This window comes from Gadus morhua, chromosome 5 (assembly GCF_902167405.1).
Source record: "Gadus morhua chromosome 5, gadMor3.0, whole genome shotgun sequence".
In the NCBI taxonomy this organism is placed as follows: domain Eukaryota; kingdom Metazoa; phylum Chordata; class Actinopteri; order Gadiformes; family Gadidae; genus Gadus; species Gadus morhua.
Window position 1 is genome coordinate 22,322,526 of NC_044052.1, and position 26,378 is coordinate 22,348,903.

The 26,378-nt window shown below is 49.9% G+C and overlaps 5 protein-coding genes across 7 annotated transcripts in view; 1 reads left to right on the forward strand and 4 right to left on the reverse strand.

The window, feature by feature from the left end:
* mdga2a (MAM domain containing glycosylphosphatidylinositol anchor 2a) overlaps positions 1-1,542 on the reverse strand; it is a 25,881-nt gene extending 24,339 nt beyond the window's left edge. Inside the window, exon 1 of the mRNA XM_030357266.1 lies at positions 954-1,542. Coding sequence (XP_030213126.1) covers positions 954-1,026 — 73 coding nt within the window. The 5' untranslated portion in view covers positions 1,027-1,542. The remainder of the gene's footprint in view (positions 1-953) is intronic.
* Positions 1,543-5,010: 3,468 nt separating this feature from the next.
* On the reverse strand, positions 5,011-12,357 carry LOC115544336 (4F2 cell-surface antigen heavy chain). Of its 2 annotated transcripts, XM_030357231.1 has the most exons (9): positions 11,877-12,357; positions 11,614-11,816; positions 11,186-11,370; positions 9,392-9,565; positions 8,918-9,012; positions 8,604-8,746; positions 7,401-7,716; positions 6,954-7,022; positions 5,011-6,378 (listed from the first exon to the last, which is right to left on the reverse strand). In XM_030357231.1, the coding sequence occupies exons 1-9, from the start codon at positions 11,946-11,948 to the stop codon at positions 6,019-6,021; spliced, it is 1,617 nt and encodes a 538-aa protein (XP_030213091.1). In that variant the 5' UTR covers positions 11,949-12,357; the 3' UTR covers positions 5,011-6,018. The 2 variants fall into 2 exon arrangements, with proteins under 2 accessions (XP_030213091.1, XP_030213090.1); XM_030357230.1 differs by having other exon boundaries at positions 11,614-12,349.
* A 1,471-nt stretch (positions 12,358-13,828) lies between these two features.
* LOC115543796 (dehydrogenase/reductase SDR family member 13) lies at positions 13,829-24,221 on the reverse strand. The gene is made up of 6 exons (XM_030356382.1): positions 23,731-24,221; positions 21,996-22,114; positions 18,809-18,932; positions 15,682-15,854; positions 15,089-15,242; positions 13,829-14,168 (listed from the first exon to the last, which is right to left on the reverse strand). Exons 1-6 carry the CDS (start codon positions 23,855-23,857, stop codon positions 13,900-13,902), a joined length of 966 nt encoding a protein of 321 aa, XP_030212242.1. The 5' UTR covers positions 23,858-24,221; the 3' UTR covers positions 13,829-13,899.
* Positions 24,222-24,881: 660 nt separating this feature from the next.
* Positions 24,882-26,191, reverse strand: hikeshi (heat shock protein nuclear import factor hikeshi). Its single transcript, XM_030356383.1, has one exon. The coding sequence runs from the start codon at positions 25,956-25,958 to the stop codon at positions 25,356-25,358; it is 603 nt and encodes a 200-aa protein (XP_030212243.1). The 5' UTR covers positions 25,959-26,191; the 3' UTR covers positions 24,882-25,355.
* A 14-nt stretch (positions 26,192-26,205) lies between these two features.
* heatr5a (HEAT repeat containing 5a) overlaps positions 26,206-26,378 on the forward strand; it is a 29,083-nt gene continuing 28,910 nt past the window's right edge. For both annotated transcript variants that reach the window (XM_030356379.1, XM_030356381.1), the window contains exon 1: positions 26,206-26,363. The gene's annotated coding sequence lies outside the window, so the exon portion shown is untranslated. The remainder of the gene's footprint in view (positions 26,364-26,378) is intronic.

Consider the following 26,378-nt stretch of genomic DNA (forward strand, 5'->3'; position numbering starts at 1 on the left):
GTACCGTATGTATTGGTAGTATTAGGGCTGTATTAGTACCGTATGTATTGGTAGTATTAGTGCTGTATGTAGTATTAGTACCGTATGTATTGGTAGTATTAGTGCTGTATGTAGTATTAGTACCGTATGTATTGGTAGTATTAGGGCTGTATGTAGTATTAGTACCGTATGTATTGGTAGTATTAGTGCTGTATGTAGTATTAGTAGCCTACCGTATGCATTGGTAGTGCTGTATGTAGTGATAGTATTAGTCGTGTATGTATTGGTAGTATTAGAATTGGTAGTATTAGTAGTGTAATGGTAGTATTAGTAGTTTACAGTAGTATGTAGGTGTAGTAATCACATATTGTGTTCATTTATTTATTGTGTTTGATAATAGAAGGGCCTACTCATATAATTCCATACTTGATGATACTCAGATGTAGTCATAAACACATCTAGTAAAATAATGACTAGCGCGTGCGCCATTAACGCAGGCCGCCCGCACGAGCGACAGGTCGTAGGCCGCGCGTGGCACCCGCTAACTACTGATGCTTGCGGGCGGAGTGTTGGCTCTATGGCGGGAAAAAACACAACGGTACACGGAGACGGACGTAAAGGAGGCCGAGCCCCCGGGCAGCGCCCCGGGCCACCGCAGTCTGATACCTGTTGTCTCTCTCGCGCACACACACACAAACGCACACGCACCCGTACGCAAACGCACACACAAGGCGTGGGCACGCGCGCAGACACGCGCATGCACACACACGAACACACACACACACACACACACACACACGCACACGCACACGCACACGCGCACACACACACACACACACACACACACACACACACACACACACACACACACACACACACACACACACACACTCACAGACACAACCCGGTTTCCTCACAAGGTCAACCCGCTATAAACGGGTCTCGGGACGGTGTCGTTCGGTTCCGGTCCTTACCGTACACGCCCTGGGCCTGCGCGCCCTCCAGGAACACGTTCACGAGCCACAGGAGACCGAAGACGGTGCCCATGTTCACGTCATCCAGCGGCCCGGTGACACGGTGTTCAGCCCGAGGCGAGCTCACTCTCCCCGGCGCCCTCCGATCAGCATCCCCCCTCCTCCACACAGCCGCCGGGAACCGAATCTAATCCGGTCCCGCGTCAAACGGCCAGACTCGACCGACCCTCGAGAGAGATCACAGTGTCCGGTAGATCGCGTCACACAGCGCCGGTATCATGTCGGTTAAAACGTAGCGAACGTCCGTGGTTCCGGTGTAGAGACGGCGCGGGGAGCAGGTGCTGTCAGCGGTTCTCCTTGGCTGTGACATTGTACCGGGGACGACCACCGTACGACCAGCGGGCTTTCCGCTCCCTCCAGTGGGCTGCAGGTGGCGCGGTGGCTGGCTGGTGGTCACGGGGCTCCGGGAGACACGAGGCGGGAGATGTGAGCATCCCAGACCGCTGCGTTCCGCGGAAACTGTCGGCGGAAAATCTGCCGCGCGGGCGTCACATCTCTCTCTCTCTCTCTCTCTCTCTCTCTCTCTCTCTCTCTCTCTCTCTCTCTCTCTCTCTCTCTCTCTCTCTCTCTCTCTCTCTCTCTCTCTCTCTCTCTCTCTCTCTCTCTCTCTCTCTCTCTCTCTCTCTCTCTCTCACTCTCTCTCACTCTCTCTCTTTACTTCGTGAAAAGACAGCGGCAGGTTATATGTTCAAATCCCTGAAACTGCGCCTGTGTGCTACGTGCTACGCTCCGACCGCCGCGTCAGGCACGCGACTCCGAGGGTCTCATTGGTATGAAGGAGTCTCTCTCTCTCTCTCTCTCTCTCTCTCTCTCTCTCTCTCTCTCTCTCTCTCTCTCTCTCTCTCTCTCTCTCTCTCTCTCTCTCTCTCTCTCTCTCTCTCTCCCTCTCTCCCTCTCTCTCCCTCTCTCCCCCTCCGGGAGCCCCCAGTCGTGGAGCGCGGCAGTAGAGCCGCTCTTGCCCCCCCCCCGGAGTCTCGTTCTTTTACTCAAACACTTCTGTGTGCCGCGAGCGGCGTCCGCGGCAGCGCCAAGGCGGACAGCGCATGCTCCGCCGTGTGCGGTGTGACGCACGCGAGGAGAAATCCGTTGGCTGCTGTCAAAGTTCAGACCGCTTGGCTCGTGCGCGGCGCGCGGTGGAGAATACCACTATTCACTATATTCACAGGCTAGGCCAGGTACATATGATTCATATAGAAGGCTATACAAACACATGATTCACGTGATTCTGAAAGCTTGATATATGATACAGTATGGATACATTATTCACTTGATATATAATCAACAATATTGATCTAGGTACGGTGAAGTTGTAAAACTATAGACTGCATGGTACGGGTTACACGTAAACAGTGCTGTGTGGACAACCGGTGATTATCCCCATGACAACCATTGATGACCACCATGACAACCAGTGATATATATACCCCCTTAATTGAGCGCCTTCAAGAATGGTTAGTAACTATTCAACGCTAACTGGTTACCTATCTGTTCCCTGCAAAGTAATGGGTTGGGGTTCCCTGCTTGCTGGAGAAATAACTGTCCCTTGTTAACTGCGTGGCTAGGTGTTTCCTGCTAATTGGTTTGCTAACTCTTCATTGCTAACTGGCTAGCTCTGTGGTTAGTGAACTGCTCTCTGCTAACTGACTAGCAAGAGAGGAGAGATCTCCATTCCTGAGGAGAAAACACCTCATGCTGCCTCCTCCTCTCGTGTGTTATTCGTCTGTCTGTCTGTCTGTCCGTCTATCCAGGCAGAGCTCTAGCCATTACCTCTAATCAACAGGGAGACAGTCAGCTCTTATTGTAGTGAGAGAGTGTTTATATAGTGAGAGTGTTCATGTAGTGAGAGTGTTCATGTAGCAAGAGTGTCTATTTAGTGAGAGTGTTCATGTAGTGAGTGTGTATAAGGTGAGTGTTCATTCATATAGTGAGAAAGTGTGCATATAGTGAGTGTTCATGTAGTGAGAGTGTTCATGTAATGAGTGTGTATATAGTGAGAGTGTTCATATAGTGAGAAAGTGTGCATATAGTGAGCGTTCATGTAGTGAGAGTGTTCATGTAATGAGCGTGTATATAGTGAGAGACAGTGTTCATATAGTGAGAAAGTGTGCATATAGTCAGTGAGTGTTCATGTAGTGAGAGTGTTTATGTAGTGAGGGCAGAGCAGAGATCGTTGTCTGGTTAATCTGGTTTCAGATTAAATATGGGGTGACAGATTAGGATTACAGCCCTTGGAGCAATGAGGAACAGAGAAAAATAAACTCTTCTCTCTATGTCTCACTCTATTGCTCACTCGCTGTCTCACTTTTTTTATTGTGTTATTTATGTCTCATCCTGCACCTTGTCTATGTCTCAATCTCTTTCTCACTCTCTGTGTGTGTCTCTCTAGCTCTCTCTCAATATTTTGCTCTGTCACTATGTATATATCTCACTCACAATAATTGGCTCTATATGTCACTCTCTCACTCTGTGCATCTCCCTCTCCTTCAGACTTCGGCTCCATGATGTCACTTTGTTGGAGAGGTGTAGCACTGGGTGTCACATCACGCTGTGTCACACGTTGCTTCCTCAAACAGAGCTTGCTTGGCAAACTAGTGTAAGGTTTGGCCCCTCAGCACTGGAGGGCCAAACAGAAGGGTTGGTTTGGAATGGACCAGCTGGTTTACCGACTCTGATTCAGTGACATCGTTTTCCAGGAGGTTACATCCATGTTGGCTAGTTAGTAGGGCTAACGATAAATCGAATTCAAACCAACATCGCGAAGTAATAGAACGTATGCAAATCGCAAAAGGATGCGATTAAAATATATATTTTTTTCTTTTACAATTCAATAGTTAAATAGAGATGTTATAATATAAATTCATGCATCAATTCACAACACATAGGCCTGGCCTAAAGGAAAGAGCTGTTTATATGTTGACTGCTTTCAATGTTGTGTTGGTCATACTATAGAATGATTTATTGCTTGTTTATTGAATTCTACAGAACCTAAAAAATAATCGCATACTAAATCGCGATCGCAATATGGTCGAAACAATCAAATGAGATTATTTCCCCAAATCTTTCAGACCTACTAGTTAGCATAATGTATCATGAGCACGAAACACACCCCTATGTCTGCAGTCCCTCTTCAGACGATGAGAGGAGGGGGCCGAGAGACTGTCTAACCCGAGGGAATGTTCATTTACTGATGGCAGGAGGACGTTTGGCAAACCCTGGATTCAAACAGTCGGTCCAAAGCGAATTGCCCCGAGCTTCCTGCTAAATCTCCAGATTTTATCGTGAGTCCCTTCTAACACAGCTTTCTTCTTCGATCTCTATGTACTATAGATAAATATAAACTACTGATGTTTCAAGTGTAGTCAAAAGGAGACTAGAGAATTATATTCTGCCGTCAACCAATCACGGCTAAAGTACACAGTCACTCAACTTGTTACATCAATTTGACTTTCCAAGTCAATATTTTATTTTTAAAGACCACATCATAGATTTGATTCTAGTTGCTCTATGTAAGGGAATACAACAGCAAGGGGATGAAGACGAGAGGTGAGGGGATGGTGAGGGGAGAGGGAGAGGGGAGGAGAGGGGAGAGGGGAGAGGGGAGGAGGAGAGGGAGGGGAGAAGGAGAGGGGAGGAGGAGAGGGGAGGAGAGGAGAGGAGAGGAGAGGCGAGGGGAGAGGGAGAGGGGAGAGGGGAGAGGGGAGAGGGGGGAGGGGAGGGGAGGAGAGGGGAGGGAGAGGGAGAGTAGAGGAGAGGGGAGAGGGAGAGGGGAGGAGAGGGGAGAGGGGAGGAGAGGAGAGGAGAGGGGAGGCGAGGGGAGAGGGAGAGGGGAGAGGGAGAGGGAGAGGGAGAGGGAGAGGGAGAGGGGAGAGGGGAGAGGGGAGAGGGGGGAGGGGAGGGGAGGAGAGGAGAGGAGAGGGGAGAGGAGAGGAGAGGAGAGGAGGGGAGGGGAGAGGAGAGGAGAGGAGAGGAGAGGGAGAGGAGAGGAGAGGAGAGGGGAGGGGAGGGGAGGGGAGGGGAGGAGAGGAGAGGAGAGGGGAGGAGAGGGGAGGAGAGGAGAGGAGAGGGGAGAGGGGAGGAGAGGTTTGACTGAAGATCTGAAGATGAACCTTTCTGGCGATTATTCCCATGATGCATTGCTTTCTCCCACAACATAGCCGAAACCTAACCATCTTTAACCTAGTACCTAAACCAGCCATCTCTAACCTGACACATTAACTAACCATCCCTAACCTATCCACCTCTAACCTAACATCTAAACTAAACATCTGCAACCTAGTACCTAAACTAACCATTTCTAATCCAACACCAAAACTAACCATTTCAAACCTAACACCTAAACTAACAATCTCTAAACTAGTACCTAAACTAACTATTTCTAACTCATCACCTAAACTAACCATCTCTAACCTAACACATTAACAAACCATATCTAACCTCACACGTAAACTAACATAATACCTAAACTAACCATCTCTAAACTAACTCCTAAACTAACATAACACCTAAACTAACCATCTCTAAACTAACTCCTAAATAAATTTAAATAAGGGTGACCCCTTATTTAAACGGACCGTTTCCAAGCTAACACTTAACTTAACCTTTTCTAACCTAACACCTAAACTTAACCATCTCTAAACTAACACTCCTATTTCTTAACCTTACCATTCCATATGTGTGATCCTAATATTTAGATATGAATATATATATATATATATATATATTTTCCATCTATAAATATATAGATATTAAAGGATCAATATGTAACATTGACACCTAGTGTTTAAAACCGGTACTGCAGCCGAGGCTCACATCATTGAGACGCTGAGCCAGGTTGAAGACCCTTAACGAACACGAGCGCAGTGCGCTGAAGCACGTTTCCTCCATCTCCTGTGACCTAATATGGTCGTGTGTTGGTCGTGTGTTACATATCGTCCCTTTAATACATCTATCTCTCCAGTGCATCATGGGAGGCCCCTGGGAGCCCCGCCCCCTCCTCTCCCCCCCGCTAGCCGCGGTAGGGGACCTTGATCAGCAGCGCCTGTCCCGGGCCCAGCTGCACGGCCTCCAGGGCCACGGCGGCCCCCGGCCCCGCTGCCCCGGGCCCCTGGGCGCCGGCGGCCATGACGACCACGCCCTCGGGGCCCAGCAGGGGGTGGGACAGGTCCAGGGCCACGCCCTCCTCGGAGCCCCAGTTGAAGGCGGCGAGGAAGCGGTCGCTCTGGTCCCAGACGCGGGCGTAGGCCAGCGAGGAGGAGGCGTTGTGCAGCAGGAGGAGGTCCCCGTAGAGCAGCGCCGGCTCGGCCGCACGCAGCTCGGACAGATCCCGGAACACCTGGAGCACGGAGGACCGGCGCTCCTGGTCCTCCTGGGGGAGGGGGGGGGGAGGGGGGGGAGAGAGGGGGGGGGGGGGGGAGAGGGGGGGAGAGGAGGAGGGGGGGGGGGAGAGAGAGGAGGAGGGGGGGAGAGGGGAGACGGAGGGAGGCGGAGAGGGGGTGGGGGGAGAGAGGGGGAGACGGAGGGAGAGAGGGGGAGAGAGAGAGGGGGGGGAGAGAGGGGGGGAGAGAGAGGGGGGGAGAGAGGGGGGGAGAGAGAGGGGGGAGAGAGAGAGGGGGGAGAGAGAGAGGAGGGGGAGACGGAGGGAGGCGGAGAGAGGAGGAGACGGAGAGGGGAGAGGGGGAGAGAGGGGGAGGGGGGGAGAGACGGGGGAGGGAGGGGGAGAGACGGGGGAGAGGGGGGGAGGGGGAGAGTAATAGTAAGCATTAGGTACTAGAGATACTGCGGTATTATTAAGTAGTATGTATTATGTGCTTAAGATACTGCATAGAATTATTATGTATTGGGCACTAGAGATACTTCATAGTATGAAGTATCACATACTTTAGCACATACTTTAGTACATAATACAGTACCTAATACTTTACTGAAGTGTTCATATCTTACCTTTGCGGTTCCATTGAGCTCCTGCTCTGCTTCCGGCGAGTCCCAGAGCATTGTGGGAAACTTAGTCTCCTGAGGCACAAACAAATCGGGAGATTATCGATAATAATTATTAATAATAATCTATGGTCTCTGTTTATGATCGATTTACCATTAAGAATATATAATACCAAAGTAGAAGATTTATCTGTGTGTGTGTGAGTATATGTGTGTATGTGTATATATTTATAATCATGCATATCTATGTACGTTGTATTAACTTATGTGTGTACTGATGTGTGTGAGTATGTGTGTGGACGCATTTGTGTGTGCACTCACGTGTGTATTTGTGCTCGTGTGTGCTTGCGTGTCTGCGCGTGCTTATGTGTGTGCTTGCGTGTGTGTGTGCTCATGTGCACACGTGTGTGTGCGTGTGTGTGTGTGTCTGTGTGTGTGTGCGTGTGTGTGTACCTGGTCCAACAGGCCGATCTCGTCCCCATAGTTGAACACGGGCGTCCCCGGCAACGTGAACAGCAGCAGCTGGTGACCTTTGACCCCGGACGACCCCACCAGCGAGGCCAGGTGACCCTGACTCCGCCCCCCCAGGTTCCAGGCCAGCCGACCCTGCGGGTGGGCGGCGACCAGGAGCTGGACGGACTGAGCGCGCTCAGTGGCGTCCTCGGCGTTGGAGCGCAGGACGTCCGACAGCAGGAGGTCCACCCCGCTGGAGCCCAGCAGGGCGGAGACCCCCGGGGCGGACCCCCCGTCCGTCACCCCCACCAGGACCCTGCACACACACACACACACACACACACACACGGGGGGGTTAGGGTCCACCCCCCGTGGAGCTCCGGAGGTAGAGCAGGGCTCCACCGGGCTGGGGGGGTGTGTGTGGGTGTGTGTGTGTGTGGCTGTGTGTGTATATATACAGATGTTTGTGTGTGTGTCAATATATATATGTTTGTGTGTGTGAGTATATAAATATATATATATATATATATATATATATATATATATATATATATATATATATATATATATATATATATATATGTATGTATGTATGTATGTGTGTGTGTGTGTGTGTGTGTGTGTGTGTGTATATAGCTGTGTGTGTGTGGCTGTGTGTGTATATATATATGTTTGTGTGTGTATATACAGATGTTTGTGTGTGTCAATATATATATGTTTGTGTGTGTGCGTGTGTGAGTATATAAATATGTGTGTGTGTGTGTGTGTGTGTGTGTGTGTGTGTGTGTGTGTGTGTGTGTGTGTGTGTGTGTGTGTGTGTGTGTGTGTGTGTATATATATATATGTTTGTGTGTGTATATATACAGATGTTTGTGTGTGTGTCAATATATATATGTTTGTGTGTGTGTGTGTGTGAGTATATAAATATATGTGTGTATGTGTGTGTATGCATACAGATGTTTGTGTGTGTGTCAATGTGTGTGTGTGTGTGTCAATATATATATGTTTGTGTGAGTATATAAATATATGTGTGTGTATGCATACAGGTGTGTGTGTGTGTGTGTGTGTGTGTGTGTGTGTGTGTGTGTGTGTGTGTGTGTGTGTGTGTGTGTGTGTGTGTGTGTGTGTGTGTGTGTGTGTGTGTGTGTGTGTGTGTGTGTGTGTGTGTGTCTGCCGGTGGCCACCAGATGGGGGTGTTCTCACTTCTTGGTGTCGACGTCATCGCTGCGGTTCTGGACGATGGCTCGGATGTCGGCCCAGAGAGACGGCTCGGCGGTCATCACCTGCTCCACCCCCGCCAGCTGGACCCCGTCCACCCCCTCCTTCAGCCAGAACATCAGGGCGGACTGACACACATACACGCACACACACACACACACACAGAGACAGACACACACACACACACACACACACACACACACACACACAAAGACAGACACACACACGGTGAAGGGAGGTTGGTTAGCAGGTCTTCCGTGTCACCATGGCAACACAGTGTCCTGAGGTACTGGTCTCACCTTCAGTTCCTCTGCGACCGTCGTCACGGTGATGTTGGAGTACCACGGCTGGTTGCCATGGTAGTTAGGAGTCAGATCCAGGACCAAGAACATGTCTGGAAAGCACAACTTTCAGGATGAGAAGGAGGAGGGGGAAGAGGAAGAGGGGGAGAGAGAGGGGGAGGGAGGAGGGGGAGGAGGGGGAGAAAGAGGAAGACAAGGAAGAGGAGGAGGAAGTGGAGGAGGAACAGGAAGAGGGGGAGGAGGAAGAGGAGGGGGAGGAGGTGGAAGAGGATGAGGAAGAGGAGGAGGAGGAGGTGGAGGAGGAAGAGGAGGGGGATGGGTAGAGAGGAGGAAGAGCAGAAGGAGGAGGAACAGGAAGAGGGTGAGGAGGAGGAAGAGGATGAGGAAGAGGAGGAGAGAGGAGGAGGGGGAGGTGGAGGAGGAGAGAGGAGGTGGAGGAGGAGGAGGTGGAGGAGGAAGAGGATGACCTACTTTTCTTGTGGACCGCTTGCAGGAGGTCTCTGAACTGCCGGAGGTTCCCGACGTCGGGGGAGATGTTGTGGAAGTCGAGGCGCTGCGGTTGGTCCTCCGGGGCCACGTGCACGGGCCCCAGGACCAGGCCCTTCAGCTTCAGCTTGGCCAGCTGGCTCACCTTCTGCTGCACGCCTGAAGAGCCGCACCTCAGTGAGACCCAGCCCCAACGCACGCCTAGCGCCCACGCTACCTAGCTCCCACGCTACCGAGCTCTCACGCTACCTAGCTCCCACGCTACCTAGCTCCCACGCTACCTAGCTCCCACGCTACCTAGCTCCCACGCTACCTAGATCTCTCACTACCTAGCTCCCACGCTACCTAGCTCTCCTCGCTACCTAGCTCCCACCCTATCTAGATCTTTCACTACCTAGCTCACACGCTACCTAGCTCCCATGCTACCTAGCTCCCCTGCTACCTAGCTCCCATGCTAACTAGCTCCCATGCTACCTAGCTCCCATGGTACCTAGCTCCCTCGCTACCTAGCTCCCTGAGTACCAAGTTAATATCATAGTACCCTGGGGTCTATAGAATCCCTCCTCATCTTCAAGAAACATCCGACCACCAAACATCTCATCTAGCTCTGGTCTTGATGAACAGACCTTCTATGATTAGTGATCGCCGTGCTCACAGACCGTCTGTGATTAGTGATCGCCGTGCTCACAGACCGTCTGTGATTAGTGATCGCCGTGCTCACAGGCCGTCTGTGATTAGTGATCGCCGTGCTCACAGACCGTCTGTGATTAGTGATCGCCGTGCTCACAGACCGTCTGTGATTAGTGATCGCCGTGCTCACAGACCGTCTGTGGTTAGTGATCGGCGTGCTCACAGACCGTCTGTGATTAGTGATCGGCGTGCTCGCAGACCGTCTGTGATTAGTGATCGGCATGCTCGCAGACCGTCTGTGATTAGTGATCTCCGTGCTCACAGACCGTCTGTGATTAGTGATCTTCTAGCTCTTGAAGTCTATCTGGACAAACTCGTAGAACTTTCCATGTGCACATTGACCCAAATCAAACATTTTACTATACTAACATTATACAATTCACACCACCACCATCATCATCATCATCCTCCTCCTCTTCATGGTGGAGGTGAGGATGATGATGATGAAGATGAGGCCACCCTGACCGAGGGACTCCCTCTGGCCCCATCTAGGGGCGGGGTGCAGAGGGGCGTGATGTCATCAGAACATTCCAGTCCACCTTCCGTTCATAATCCACTCAGAGAACAACATGACCCAGCACTGTCAGTCTGAATCAAGAGATCCATGCACAGATACATAGATATAGAATACTATAGGCACTGCTGTACATATGGAGAGAATACCAGGTGTATAGGGTACTGCTTGTATAGAAATAGAATACTAGATGTATTGTGCACTGCTGTACAGATATAGAATACTAGATGTATATTGGGCACTGCCTTATAGCTATATAATACTAGATGTATTGGGTACTGCTTGCATAGATACTGAATACTAGATGTATTGGGCACTGCTATATAGGTATAGAATAATAGTCGTATTGAGCCCTGCTGTATAGATATAGAATACTAGATGTATAGGGTACTGCTTGTAGAATACTAGGTGTGTAGGGTAGGCTACTGCTTGTATAGATATAGAATACTAGATGTATTGGGCACTGCTGAGATGTATTGGGCACTGCTGTAGAGCTATAGAATGCTAGATATATTGGGTACCGTATATAAATGCAACATATTGTTTAGATCTAAAATGTAGACGCGTATATATACCCGGTAGGTTGTCCGCGAAGGCTTGGACGTCGCCGATCTGGTACAGCGGGCCCTGGTTCCACCAGCTGACCGCGGGAGGCGTCCGGCAGCGCGGGGCCTGCAGGATGATGATCACCGCCCCGGCCAGCATGCCCAGCCAGCCCAGCCAGAAGAGAGCCAGCAGCGCGCAGCGGGTTCGCACCCATCTGCTCCCCCGGGAGGAGAGCGGCGTTAGGGATCGGTTCTGCATTAGCATTAAATCGGGGTACATTTTGTGCTTTTACATTTTTTTTATATATCGTTTTCATAATCTAGAGCTGAGCAGTCCGGTAACAACCCCCCCCCCCCCCCCCCCCCCCCCCCCCCCCCCCCCCCCCTCCATCATGGATGGAGATCACGAGCTGACATGAGGTCGGTCTTTATTGTGAAGGATGCTCTGAGGCGCTCACCCTGGTGTGCCGGCCACGCGCAGCAGCTCCTCTTTCGATAGACCGGTGAACTTGGCTTCGGTCTCCTCCTCGGGGAGAAGAACCTTCACGGTGCCGTTACCGTTCTCCGCGGCGGGGGAGGACGCCGCGTCCCCGTTGGTGGCCTCTCCCCCACCGGTCATCGGCTGCTTCTCCTGCTCCTTCTCGGTCAGCTCCACCTCCTTCTCCTGCTCCACCTCGGTCGGCTCTACCACCTTCTCCTGCTCCACCTCGGGCGGCTCAACCTCCTTCTCGGTCGGCTCCACCTCAGTCAGCTCCACATCCTTCATGTCCACGGTCGTTCCCTCCGCACTCATCCCGGCTCAGAGACCTGATAAACCCGCAAGATACACCGGCGATACGCGAAGCTAACGGGGGTGCTGGGCTGCCTGAGCGGGTCTGGGTCTTGATTTGGGTCCGAATCGGGGTCTGTGACTCTGCAGACTGTGATGGTGGAGGGGTGCCTGGGTGCGGTGAGGCGGGGCTGATGGGTGGGGTAGGGGGTCGCCGCACTCAAACCGGATTGGTTTCAATTTGAAACGCGTCAGAGCTACGACACCCCGCCGGCAGCAGAGCGTGGGAGACGCTCCACATCCACAACAGTCTGCTTAATCCCATCGTTCCCATTAAACAGCATCCATGATCTAGACCGGGGAGGGGGACGACGACGACTCGAGACTTTCACCGCGACATCGTAGACTGACCAGTATAAATACGTATTAAAGTAGCCTATATTATGATATTTTGCCACCAGTTCAGAGTGTGTTTCTGTTACAAACCGTCTGATGAGATTTAGTGACATCACAAGTGGGCGTGACCTTCTATATATGCTGGAAGGATGGAAACAGGAAACATAACCTACTAACCTACTTCATGAATTTAGGTTATGATTAAGAATATAAAAGAATATACAAAAGTTTGATTGACAAAATCTCGAATAAAAAAAAGGGACCCAACCCATAATATTAAAATAACTACGGCCAGAAACAGACCCTCTGGTAGGTCCCCAACCCTTGGGAGTTCGTCATGTATTATGAGCGCAGACCTCCAGCACGAACAAAGACTCACGGACAGTTGCTGAAACTTTAATGTTCTGAACGACGCCAACAATCCGAAGACACACAGAGACGCACAGAGACGCACCACTCAAAGTCATCACTCACTAGTCACCATAGCAACAACTGCATACACAATCACAATTCATTCAAAGTATTGTCCAAGAGGTCATAAGTAAAATCCAGGAGGGGGGGGGGGGGGGGGGTAGTGCGGGTAGCGCTGAACCCTGGTGGTCTTGAGGTCTACAGACACATCCTCCGAACCCTTTAACACACGCCGCCTAGTTTCCACGGTAACGGCCAGTGCTTCTGCCTCCAGGCTGTGTGGACCAATAGGAGTGGTGTAGTGTTAACTCATTTCCTGGGAGGACGTCGGTGAACCGCCCCTCTGGGGATGAGATCAGCCCTCCACTGTTACCCACGCCTCAGGGCGGGACTCGACCCAAAGCCCTTCCACTCTCCCTCCTCAGACTCCCCAGGGTTATTCCCTCCTGACCCACTAGGGGCTAGGAGCTAAGTTCAGCTAGGAGGATAGCTAGGAGCTAGGAGGACAGCTAGGGGCTAGGTGGGCAGCTAGGAGCTAGGAGGAGAGCTAGGAGGACAGCTAGGGGGACAGCTAGGGGCTAGGAGGAGAGCTAGGAGCTAGGAGGACAGCTAGGGGCTAGGAGGTGAGCTAGGAGGACAGCTAGGAGGACAGCTAGGGGCTAAGAGGAGAGCTAGGAGGATAGCTAGGAGCTAGGAGGTCAGCTAGGGGCTAGGAGGAGAGCTAGGAGCTAGGAGGAGAGCTAAAAGGACAGCTAGTGGGACAGCTAGGGGCTAGGAGGACAGCTAGGGGCTAGGAGGACAGCTAGGGGCTAGGAGGACAGCTAGGGGCTTCAGGGGGTGGAGGACCGCTAGGGGAGGGGCTTCAGGGGGTGGAGGACCGCTAGGGGGGGGCTTCAGGGGGTGGAGGACCGCTAGGGGGGGGGCTTCAGGGGGTGGAGGACCGCTAGGGGGGGGCTTCAGGGGGTGGAGGACCGCTAGGGGAGGGGCTTCAGGGGGTGGAGGACCGCTAGGGGAGGGGCTTCAGGGGGTGGAGGACCGCTAGGGGGGGCGGGGGGCTTCAGGAGGTGGAGGACCGCTAGGGGGGGCGGGGGGCTTCAGGAGGTGGAGGACCGCTAGGGGGGGCGGGGGGCTTCAGGGGATGGAGGACCGCTAGGGGGGGCGGGGGGCTTCAGGAGGTGGAGGACAGGCCACACAGCTGCTCGCTGACCTCCCAGAGTCTCTGGGCCACGGCGTGGTCGCGGCCGCGGGGGGTGAGCTCCTCCACGGCGCAGCAGGAGAAGTGGCGCCCGCTGAAGGGCTCGATGCCCTCCTGCAGCGCGCAGTGCAGCGTGGTCTGGGCGCCCGTCGCCGGGTCCAGGAACAGCAGCCTGGCGATGGGCTCGATGAACACCTTCTGCCACAGGCCCACGTAGCGGGACAGCTCCGTGCGGACCACCCCTGGGGAGCGGGGGTCAGAGGAGAGAGGCCCGTAGGCTCAGTTACGGTTCCACGTCGACGCACCGCAAAAGGGGGTCACGGACCCCCTTGCGGACCCCTCCTTGCGTCCACCGCAAGGGCCTTGGGTCGAGGCGACCCGGCAGCAAGGGCTGTGATTGGTCCGCTCACTACAACCCGACGCAGAACCAAAACGTGGAAACACAACTGAGCCTTTGGCCTCACAAACTGCCTTCATAAAGCGCCTTTCTGATCCGTCGCCACTCAAAAGTGCTCTACAATGAGTGGCTCACGTTCACCCATTCATACACACGTTCATGTGTGCAGCCCTACTTGCTACTAGCTAGCGTTCATTAGCAGCAGCCTCATCTACCTCCGCCGCCCCACTAGCTAGCGTTCATTAGCAGCAGCCTCATCTACCTCCGCCGCCCCACTAGCTAGCGTTCATTAGCAGCAGCCTCATCTACCTCCGCCGCCCCACTAGCTAGCGTTCATTAGCAGCAGCCTCATCTACCTCCGCCGCCCCACTAGCTAGCGTTCATTAGCAGCAGCCTCATCTACCTCCGCCGCCCCACTAGCTAGCGTTCATTAGCAGCAGCCTCATCTACCTCCGCCGCCCCACTAGCTAGCGTTCATTAGCAGCAGACTCATCTACCTCCGCCGCCCCACTAGCTAGCGTTCATTAGCGGAAGCCTCATCTACCTCCGCCACCCCACTAGCTAGCATTCATTAGCAGCAGCCTCATCTACCTCCGCCGCCCCACTAGCTAGCGTTCATTAGCAGCAGCCTCATCTACCTCCGCCGCCCCACTAGCTAGACTTCATAGAAGCAGCTTCATTAGCAGCAGCCTCATCTACCTCCAACGCCCCTGGTTTTGAGGCCGTGGTTCCCGGTGCTTCAGGAGGGGGGCAGCGAGGTCTCACCTGGGTGCACGCTGTAGCAGGTGACCTTGCTGCCCTGGAGCCTCTTGGCCAGATGCAGGGTGAACAGCACGTTGCACAGCTTGCTGTTGCAGTAGGCCGAGAAGAACTGCCAGCTGAACCAGCCCGTGCCCAGGTCCTTCCGCTCCAACAGAGCCTGGTCACACAGCGAAGAGATGTTCAGTGAAGGGCCTAGGTTAGGGATGCTTAGTTAAGGTGTTAGGTTAAAGATGTTTAGTTCAGGCATTAGGTGAGAGATACTTGGTTAAGGTGTTAGGTTGAAGATGGTTAGTTCAGACAATAGGTTAGAGATGGTAAGTTTAGGTAATACATTAAATATGGTTAGTTTAGGTGTGAGGTTAGTTCAGGCATTAGGTACATTTAGAGATGCTTAGTTTAGGTATTGGGTTAAATATGGTTAGTTTAGGTGTGAGGTTAGTTCAGGCATTAAGTCAGAGATGGTTAAGTCTGCTGTCAGGCTAAAGACGGTTACAGGGATAAGACAAAGTTGCAATGTCCTTATATCAGAGCAGCGTTGAGAGCTCCTCCCTCTGCCTCGACCAAAGCTGTACGAGACAGGCATTGAGGTCACCAACCTGAAAGTCGATGTGTCCCCAGCGGTACGCGATGGAGGACAGGGTGACCACGCGCCCGCCGCCCCCTTCCTGCAGGCGCTCCAGCAGCAGGTTCGTCAACAGGAAATGGCCGAGGTGGTTGACACCGAACTCGATTCCAAACCCGTCCTCTGTGCGACCGTGGGCCACCAGACCTACAGAGCAACACAGAGTAGAGCTCTAATCACACATCAACCATCACACACAGAGTAGAGCTCTAATCACACATCAACCATCACAGAGTAGAGCTCTAATAACACATCAACCATCACACACAGAGTAGAGCTCTAATCACACATCAACCATCACAGAGTAGAGCTCTAATAACACATCAACCATCACAGAGTAGAGCTCTAATCACACATAGAGTAGAGCTCTAATCACACATCAACCATCACAGAGTAGAGCTCTAATAACACATCAACCATCACACACAGAGAAGAGCTCTAAACACACATTAACCATCACACACAGAGAGTAGAGCTCTAAACACACATTAACCATCACACAGAGTAGAGCTCTAAACACTAGGGATGTGTCGGTCGCGACTGATTCGTTACAACGAACGAATCCCGAACGTGAACGACAAGAACTGGTTCCCCAAAACAAGAAGAACTGGTTCTTTGATTCTTTTTTTTTAACATAAACCAAACATATGGTCACGTAAATAAAATATACAAACGAACAGAGCTCCGTCTCCCCGCGACTTCCATTGATTGAGTCTACAACTTTCTCAAAGATTCAGCCAATGAGAGGTAGCAATGGTGTTGGAATGGCACCTGGGTAAACCAATGACAAGGCGGTACCGTCGAATATGCGCGCTTTCTCTGTCTGACGTATCTTGGGTCATACCATTCGACTCATATATCCCCCTACATTTTTTCGAAAATAGACTTGACCTCCATCTGTTTAATGGATAAACGCATTTCCCAATCCCAGGAGTCTTTGCTCCATTCTACGTCAATTTAAGAACAAACAAAGAAATTAAACTGCAGTTCGTATTTTTTATTTATGACCATGCAAGTTCTGTAATGCCTGAACAATGAAGAATTAAATGTAAAGTAAAATAAAATTATAAATGTAAAACCATGAATGAAATATAGAGAGTAAGCAAGTGGTATAAATATTGGTGGGACGTTCGACATGCTATATAGCAGGTATCTCCGAACGGCGGACTGCGGTCTTGACTGTCCTATCCGGGCCCACGACCAATTAAAAAAAAAAAAAAATTATAAAAAAAAGTTTTTTTATTATTTATTTTTTTTAAGATGTAATCTGACGTAACGAACGAATCAAAACGAACGAATCAAATAAACGAATCGTTATAGTGAACTGAACTGAAAGAACTAGTTCCCGGAAAAGAATCATTTTGCCCATCCCTACTAAACACACATCAACCATCACACAGAGTAGAGCTCTAATCACACATCAACCATCACAGAGTAGAGCTCTAATCACACATAGAGTAGAGCTCTAATCACACATCAACCATCACAGAGTAGAGCTCTAATAACACATCAACCATCACACACAGAGAAGAGCTCTAAACACACATTAACCATCACACACAGAGAGAGTAGAGCTCTAAACACACATTAACCATCACACAGAGTAGAGCTCTAAACACACATCGACCATCACACAGTAGAGCTCTAAACACACATCAACCATCACACACACACACACACACACACACACACACACACACACACACACACACACACACACACACACACACACACACACACACACACACACACACACACACACACACACACACACACACACACAGAGTAGAGCTCTAAACACACATTAACCATCACACACAGAGTAGAGCTCTAAACACACATCAACCATCACACACAGAGTAGAGCTCTAAACACACATCCACCATCACACACACAGAGTAGAGCTCTAATCACATATCAACCATCACAGACAGAGTAGAGTTCTAAACACATATCAACCATCATACACAGAGTAGAGCTCTAATAACACATCAACCATCACAGAGTAGAGCTCTTACTACACATCAACCATCACACACAGAGTACAGCTCTGTCACACATCAACCATCACACACACAGAGTAGAGCTCTGTCACATATCAACCATCATACACAGAGTAGAGCTCTTACTACACCTCAACAATCACACCAGAGAGGAGTTCTAATCACACATCAATCATCACACACAGAGTAGAGCCCTAATCACACATCAACCATCACAGAGTAGAGCTCTAATCACACATCAACCATCCTAGAGTAGAGCTCTAATCACACATCAACCACCACACAGAGTAGAGCTCTAATCACACATCAACCATCACACGCAGAGTAGAGCTCTAATCACATATCAACCATCACAGAGTAGAGCTCTAATCACACATCAACCATCACACGCAGAGTAGAGCTCTAATCACATATCAACCATCACAGAGTAGAGCTCTAATCACACATCAACCATCCTAGAGTAGAGCTCTAATCACACATCAACCATCACAGAGTAGAGCTCTAATCACACATCAACCATCACACGCAGAGTAGAGCTCTAATCACATATCAACCATCACAGAGTAGAGCTCTAATCACACATCAACCATCCTAGAGTAGAGCTCTAATCACACATCAACCACCACACAGAGTAGAGCTCTAATCACACATCAACCATCACACGCAGAGTAGAGCTCTAATCACATATCAACCATCACAGAGTAGAGCTCTGATCACACATCAACCATCCTAGAGTAGAGCTCTAACCACACATCAACCATCACAGAGTAGAGCTCTAATCACACATCAACCATCACACAGAGTAGAGCTCTAATCACATTCATATCAACTACCACACGCAGAGTAGAGCTCTAATCACATAGCACCCATTACAGATTAGAGCTCTAATCATTTTCTTCTGACAAATGTACTTCTTGGAAGTCACTTTGCATAAATGCGACTTAAAGCTAAATGCCCAAAATGCCCTAAATGTAATCACATTCATATCAACCATCCCATGCACAGTAGTGAGTAGTCCTGACAGTACCCCAGGAGAGATGCTAGGGGGCAAGTGTGTAGTTGGCCAGTGTGTAGTTGGCCAGTGTGTAGTTGTCTCACCAGCGTTGTTGATGAGCAGGTCCAGACGTTTCTCTGCCTTCAGGAAACTCTCAGCGAAGGAGCGGACCGACCGGAAACTACCCAGATCCAGTAGCATGTACACCACATCTGTACTTCCCGTCACCTACCCCCACACAAACAGTTAAAGGGTGGATTCTAGTACCTGATGGTTCTATACAGTCATGAGTGTTCAAGTAGTTTGGGTATCGTTTGGTAGTATAGTGTGGTAGTACAGTGTAATAGTTACTGTTAAGCATGTACTCTATAGTAGAAGTATGGTACAGTAGTATAGTATGGTACAGCAGCATAGTATAGCAAGGTAGTATAGTATGGCACTATAGTACAGTACAGTAGTATAGAAGTATAGTACAGTAGTATCAGTGGAGGCTTCTCCATTGAGGAGAGGGAGGAAGATCCTCCCTAACATTGTTGAGAATAAAAAATTTAGATTGCCCCGACTATTGTAATGAATTAATGCCCTTAAATATGACTACTTTATTGCCTTTGAATATATAATGTTCGTTTCCCTGGGTAAAGGGACATTAGCACCCCCTATCGCCTATTGACAATTACTTCAGGGAGGAACGTCCTCCCTCCGCCGCCGTCCACTCCCATTCATTTTCCCGAAAGTACTGGCGGCCGGTGGATAACATGGGTTTCAATGGGAGAGAGGAGGAAAATCCTCCTCTGAGTGGGTGGGACCTTGAGGGGTCTGATTCGCGCAAAAATCTATCCGTCTGCGCTATGAACCAATAAGCAGGATCCCTGGATGTTGAGCAGTGTTGCCAGATTGGTCCGATTTCCCACCCAATTGGGCTACTTTTAACCATGTTAGGCTGGAAAATTATCATTGGGCGGGAAATCTGCCCAATCTGGCAACGCTGTCGAAAACAAACCCGGTCTGCATTGCCGCGGTGCTCAGTCTGAGAGACGCAGAGTAAGTGAAATCTGCGATAGCTAGATCCTAAATGCACAATGGAAACATTGGAAACGGAGGACATTGTTAACGTCTTATTACAAAAACCATTCCATTCATTCAGAAAGAGGTAGACCACTTCCCAAAATCAAGGTCATCAGAAGTAATGGCAACGTCAGTGTTGTGAGTGCTACATGGTTTGCTAGGTACGCATGACTTACTGGTAGCATTACAAGCAATTGTAACTGAAAATAAACATAGCTAAATAACTTCAGTCAGTGAGGGCAAAAATAGGCCCAATAATAGGCCCAGATTATTTTATTTACTTTTACAAATCAATAGTAGGCCTGATTTGACTAATATGCTTTGCATCCTTTCCTTCTCAAATTACAGTGATGCCACTGGTGGCTTTGTATACATTTTGTTCACATAACTCCCTCCCTGCTATTTTGTAGTTCACCAAAACACCCTGAAACAACTCGAGTCTCACATTCTTATGCCACCATACACCAACAGTGCAAGCAGGCCAATGGCAACCAAGCGCGCAGTCCTTCCTCCCTCACTTTAAAAACCACCAGCCGCCACTGAGTAGTATAGTAGTATTGTGTAGTAAAGTAGTATAGCATGGTAGTATAGTACAGTAGTATAGTACAGTAGTATAGCGTACAGTAGTATAGTATAGTAGTATAGTGTAGTATTATAGTACAATAGTAAAGCGTAGTAGTAATATAGTATAGTAGTATAGTGTAGTATTATAGTACAGTACTATAGTACAGTAGTAAAGCGTAGTAGTAGTATAGTACAGTAGTATAGTGTAGTACCCTCTGGATGTGGCAGGCCGCCTCCCGGGCCTTGTCCTGGTTCAGTAATAATAATAATAATAAATGAAATTTATATAGCGCTTAATCTGGTACTCTAAGACGCTTGAAGTAGTAGTATAGTACAGTAGTATAGTACAGTGGTGTAGTAGTATAGTACAGTAGTATAGTGTAGTATTATAGTAGTATAGTGTAGTATTATAGTACAGTACAGTATAGAGCTGTGTTGAAAAAAAACGATTTTCCGATTTTTAATCGATTCGCATATTAATGACCGATTATCGATTCGTACGTCCAAAGATCGATTTTTTTAATTAAAAAAAAAATATATATATTTTTTTTAATTTATTTTATAAGTTACAAATTTATATATTCATAGGATTCCCCTGAACACTTAGGGTGCTGCATATTCTTGAAAACAAATCTTGAGTGTGGTTTTAGAACAGATTTGAACATGCTCATATAGACGCCATTCAGTGCTTTTACAGTTTAAAATGTTCTGTTCTTATGTTCGCACTTTAAAGAAAAATGCTCAACGTTTACATTTTATACTTCCAGTTTCAGTACTTCTCAGTTTATTAAGTGTGAGCAGTTTTAAAATAAAAATGCTTTTGGTAGCAACCGCTTTTGGGTGAATTCTTAATTATTTTCAAGCATAATAATAATGCACTGGTTAGTGTCCCAGTAGGAATCCACTGTTGCAGATATAGTCACCTCAATGATGTCCCCCATTTATTGTCCTGAATTATCTTTCTTGAAGGTAGATTGACCCTTAACGTTTTCATCAGTCTTCCAGCCATCAGTAACTACCAATACTTGTAAGATTTGCTGTTTAATATTGATATAATACTAGTTTTAATATGTTGCTTCTCTACACAGTCATGAAGTGAAGGAAACGGTTCAAATACATTTTTCATTTTTAATAACATTAACCCCCGGATCGAATCGAAATCAGATCGAAAATCAGATCAAAATCGGATCGAATCTGAGAAAATCGGGAAAAAATCGATTCTGAAACTTAAAAATCGTAATCGAATCGATTCTTGAAATTTGAATCGAAACCCAGCTCTAGTATAGTGTAGTATTATAGTAGTATAGTGTAGTAGTATAGTGTAGTATTATAGTACAGTAGTATAGTGTAGTATTATAGTAGTATAGTGTAGTACCCTCTGGATGTGGCAGGCCGCCTCCCGGGCCTTGTCCTGGTTCAGTAGTATAGTACAGTAGTGTAGTATAGTGTAGTAGTATAGTGTAGTACCCTCTGGATGTGGCAGGCCGCCTCCTGGGCCTTGTCCTAGTATAGTACAGTAGTGTAGTAGTACAGTAGTATAGTATTATAGTACAGTACCCTCTGGATGTGGCAGGCCGCCTCCCGGGCCTTGTCCTGGTTCAGTAGTATAGTACAGTAGTGTAGTATAGTGTAGTATTATAGTACAGTAGTATAGTGTAGTACCCTCTGGATGTGGCAGGCCGCCTCCCGGGCCTTGTCCTGGTTCCTGCAGGCCAGGACGACCCGCGCCCCGAGACCCGCCAGGCGGAGCGCCGTCGCCCTGCCGATACCAGTGTTACCCCCTGGAGCCAGGCAGGTGGAGACAGACAGGTGGAGACAGACAGGTTACAGACAGACAGGTGGAGACAGACAGGTGGAGACAGACAGGGAGAGACAGACAGGGGGAGACAGACAGACAGGTGGAGCCAGGCAGGGAGAGACAGACAGGTGGAGACAGACAGGTTACAGACAGACAGGTGGAGACAGACAGGTGGAGACAGACAGGTGGAGACAGACAGGGAGAGACAGACAGGGAGAGACAGACAGGGAGAGACAGACAGGGGGAGACAGACAGGGGGAGACAGACAGACAGGTGGAGCCAGGCAGGGAGAGACAGACAGGTGGAGACAGACAGGTTACAGACAGACAGGTGGAGACAGACAGGTGGAGACAGACAGGTGGAGACAGACAGGTGGAGACAGACAGGTTACAGACAGACAGGTGGAGCCAGGCAGGGAGAGACAGACAGGTTACAGACAGACAGGTTACAGACAGACAGGTGGAGACAGACAGGTGGAGACAGACAGGGGGAGACCGACAGGGGGAGACCGACAGGGGGAGACCGACAGGGGGAGACCGACAGGGGGAGACCGACAGGGGGAGGGAGACAGGGGGAGGGAGACAGACAGGTGGAGCCAGGCAGGGAGAGACAGACAGGTGGAGACAGACAGGTGGAGACAGACAGGGGGAGGGAGACAGACAGGGGGAGACAGACAGGGGGAGACAGACAGGTGGAGACAGACAGGGGGAGACAGACAGGTGGAGACAGACAGGTTACAGACAGACAGGGGGAGACAGACAGGGGGAGACAGACGGGTGGAGACAGACAGGGTGGAGACAGACAGGGTGGAGACAGACAGGATGGGCGACGTGTTGCTCAGGAGGCAGAGCGGGTCGGCTGGTAACCTGAAGGTTGCTAGTTCGATCCCCGGCTCCTCCTAGCCGAGTGCCGAGGTGTCCCTGAGCGAGACCCCCCCAGCCCGACCCCCTCCCTACGAGCCCTGCACGGTCGTCTCCGTCGGTGTGCGAATGTGTGTACGAACCGGTGAATGTGAGGCAGTATTGTAAAGCGCTTTGAGTGGCCACTTGTTAGAAAAGTGTTGTTTAAATGCAGTCCATTTACCATTACCTAATTACAGACCGGTCAGCGACGCCAGATTGAAGCAAACTAGTTACAGAGAGACAGGAGGAGACAGACCGGTTACTGACAGACAGGTTGAGATTAACAGGATGAGACAGAAATCTTAGACAGACGGATTGTGAGAGAGACAGCAGGATACATACCGGGTGAGACAGACATTTTAGACAGACAGATTGAGAGAGATAGGTTACATAGCGGGTGAGACAGACATCTTAGACAGACAGATTGAGAGAGACAGGTTACAGACGTAGAGGCGGAGACAGACAGGAGCGTGTGATGACGCATTGAAACGTGTCAGCTCACGAGTCCGGAACTTCGACAACAGAGTTAACGAGTTGAGAAGTAAGAGCCGCAGTTTGAACCACAGATGCGCCGTCTACTTCTCCTCCCCGGGCGCGATGATGAGGGTAACCGCAGGGTCGGTGGGGCTCACCTGGGGCTCTCTTGATCCCAAAGCATTTACATTTCAATAATCCAAAGTGGTTCGGTTTTCAATACCTGTTATGATCACCGTCTTTCCCGCCATCGGTAGCTTCCCGTGGCATTTGGACCCTTTGAACAAAGTTTGGACGAGCAGGAGGTAGAAACCCAGCAGCGCGCCGAGGGCCAGCAACACGTACAGCATGTTGACGCCGTCTCTGCTGCGGGGTGTGTGGGGCTCGCCGCTTTTATCCCAGGCAAATCCACTGCTTGTGAAACTTGCTCTACCAGTCAACTGAGAGACAATACATCATCTTATTGAGACTCCTGTGCGCGCGCGCGCGCACACACACAAACCCACCGGTTTGACAGGATCTGAGCCAACCTGTGTAATCACCTAGAAATACAGAAGCTTGCGGAAAGCGATGCGGAGCAGACACGCCACCTTTAGCCCAGTTCGATGCCTGCGCTGCTGCGCATGCGCGTTGCAACAGATGCCAATCAGTTAATTGACGCTCAGAGCAGTTTGGGTCTTCCGCTCTGCTCTTGACATGCACTGCAGATATAAGATATTAGAAGACCTATTTTAAGGAAACCCTTTCATCTCTAAAGGTCTCACAGACATCCAAACGGACCAGCAACTACTGATCACTTGGTGTGAAATCACCGGCAGATGTGGATGAGTGAATATTAACAGCTTGAAATGGGGTCAGGAGCCAACAGGGGCCATCCATTCATTTCAGTTAGCATTTTTAGAACATTAACAGCATATAATGAATGTTTAAACAAAATAAAATATCGTCAAGAGTGCTACATCAATATAAACTATTGCAATTACAGAATATGTATGAGCGAACGTGTTTGGTGGAAGGGTTGGCGTCTTTGGAAGGGTGAGGTCGGGGTGTGTCCACACACACACGCTCGCTCATGAGCCAACAACCCAACCCTACCAGCCAAGGCAAGGTGGTTAGTGGACTTGAGCACCAGGTTCACTTGACCAGTCATTTAACCTGCTTTATAGCGGCTCCTCGCGGACGTCTGATCAGGTCATGGTGCTCGTTCCAACGATCTGGTCAAGGAGCCTATTCAGGCACGTTGCCATAGCCTGAAATATTTGATTTGCTCGTAAATGTCCTATAATTCCAAAAACAAGCAAAAAATCGCCACAGGGTAGACGGCGTTGTGGGATGGAGACAGAACGCTGGGTTCAGTTGTGGTGATGGGTGGTTATGGTATGATGTTTACTTTATTTAATTCAAATAATATACCAATTGCACTATCCTGATGATACGATTTCGTAGTTATATTGAACCATGGCAAAATATACGTTTATGACAAGTAAGAGGTCTGACACTGTGTTTGAACTGATGTAAACATCGCAGGTAGGCCTGTCTGTAAAGTAGGGCTGCCTCATGAGATATATATATGGAGCACGGCAGATGAATACATCACTATTACACACTTCACCAAAGAAGCATTCAAGGACTAGAACCTTGTTAATATACTTTTATTATTTAAATCCGAGCCGAATATGTGCTGCGGAGAGTGAAGAGCTTAGCAACTAGATAGCAAAGTTAAAACCCTTTAAATAAATATGTTTAGGTCTGGTTAAGGGCATCATCATGCAGCGGCTCTGCTTTGGCAACAAGGACCCCCCAGGAGCGGGTCGGCGACCCCGTCCTGCTCCGGGCGCTTGGGGTCGTTCAGCTCTTCCAGAAGGTGGGGTTCTGGGCCAGCCGTCGCTGGAAGTTCTCGTACCAGCGGAGGATGCAGCTGGACGGGATGAAGGTCTCGCTGGGGCTGGGGGTCATCTGGGCCTGGGTGACGGAGAACGAACACGCAAAGTTGTACAAACTGTCCAGCATCTTCTGCGTGAACTGCATGAAGGGGTCCACGGTGGACACGGTGGCGGCCGACACCGGGGTCTGCTGGGCTAGCTGGTCCAGCAACTCCACGGACACCCCGACCTGGGCCATGGAGATGGCCGGGGAGGCGGCCCCCATCGTCCCGAAGGGGTGCGTGCCTCCTGCCTCTCCCGCCTTCAGGCCGGAGATCTTGAAGATGGCGCTCGGCTTCTCGTTGGTGATGAAGCCGAGCAGCTGCCACACCTGTCCCCCAGCCGCCGGGTCAGGGAACGAGAAGTACACGGCGCCCCCCATTCCGGCCGGGAAGGGCTCCGTACCCAACAGGAACACCACCACATGGTTCACACTCTCGTAGTCCGCTAGGTTGAACACGAACTTATCCCCAGCGACCCTGAGCGGGTCGGTCTGGACCAGCCGGCCCGCCACCAGGCAGCCCAACATACCGAAGAACCACAGCTAGCGCCAGGCTAGCACCAGGCTAGCGGGAGCCACACACTAGACTCACTTCTTAACGGGTCTAATCCCGTAGAGAATAAACCCGGCCCGCCGTGGTTGTGTCCACAGTAATCAATAATAACTTCAAGGTTCGGTTGATATTCTCGGCGCGTTGGAGAGAAACTTCTGTCCTGCCCCCTCATCCACAGCTCGACTATCGGCTCTGCAGCCTGGACAGGTCCCGCCTGTTGGGCGTGTTCGACGGTTCGGTAGTCGACTGGCTATCCTTGTGATCTGCTAACAGCTAGCAGTAGTTTAGAGGAGTTACAGACAGAGGTTTAACTGTCACGTTAGTACTAAATAAACCGGGAAATACCTGCTCAGAGCGCCGCGTTGGAGTCAAGGGCTGAGGTGATCTATCGACCC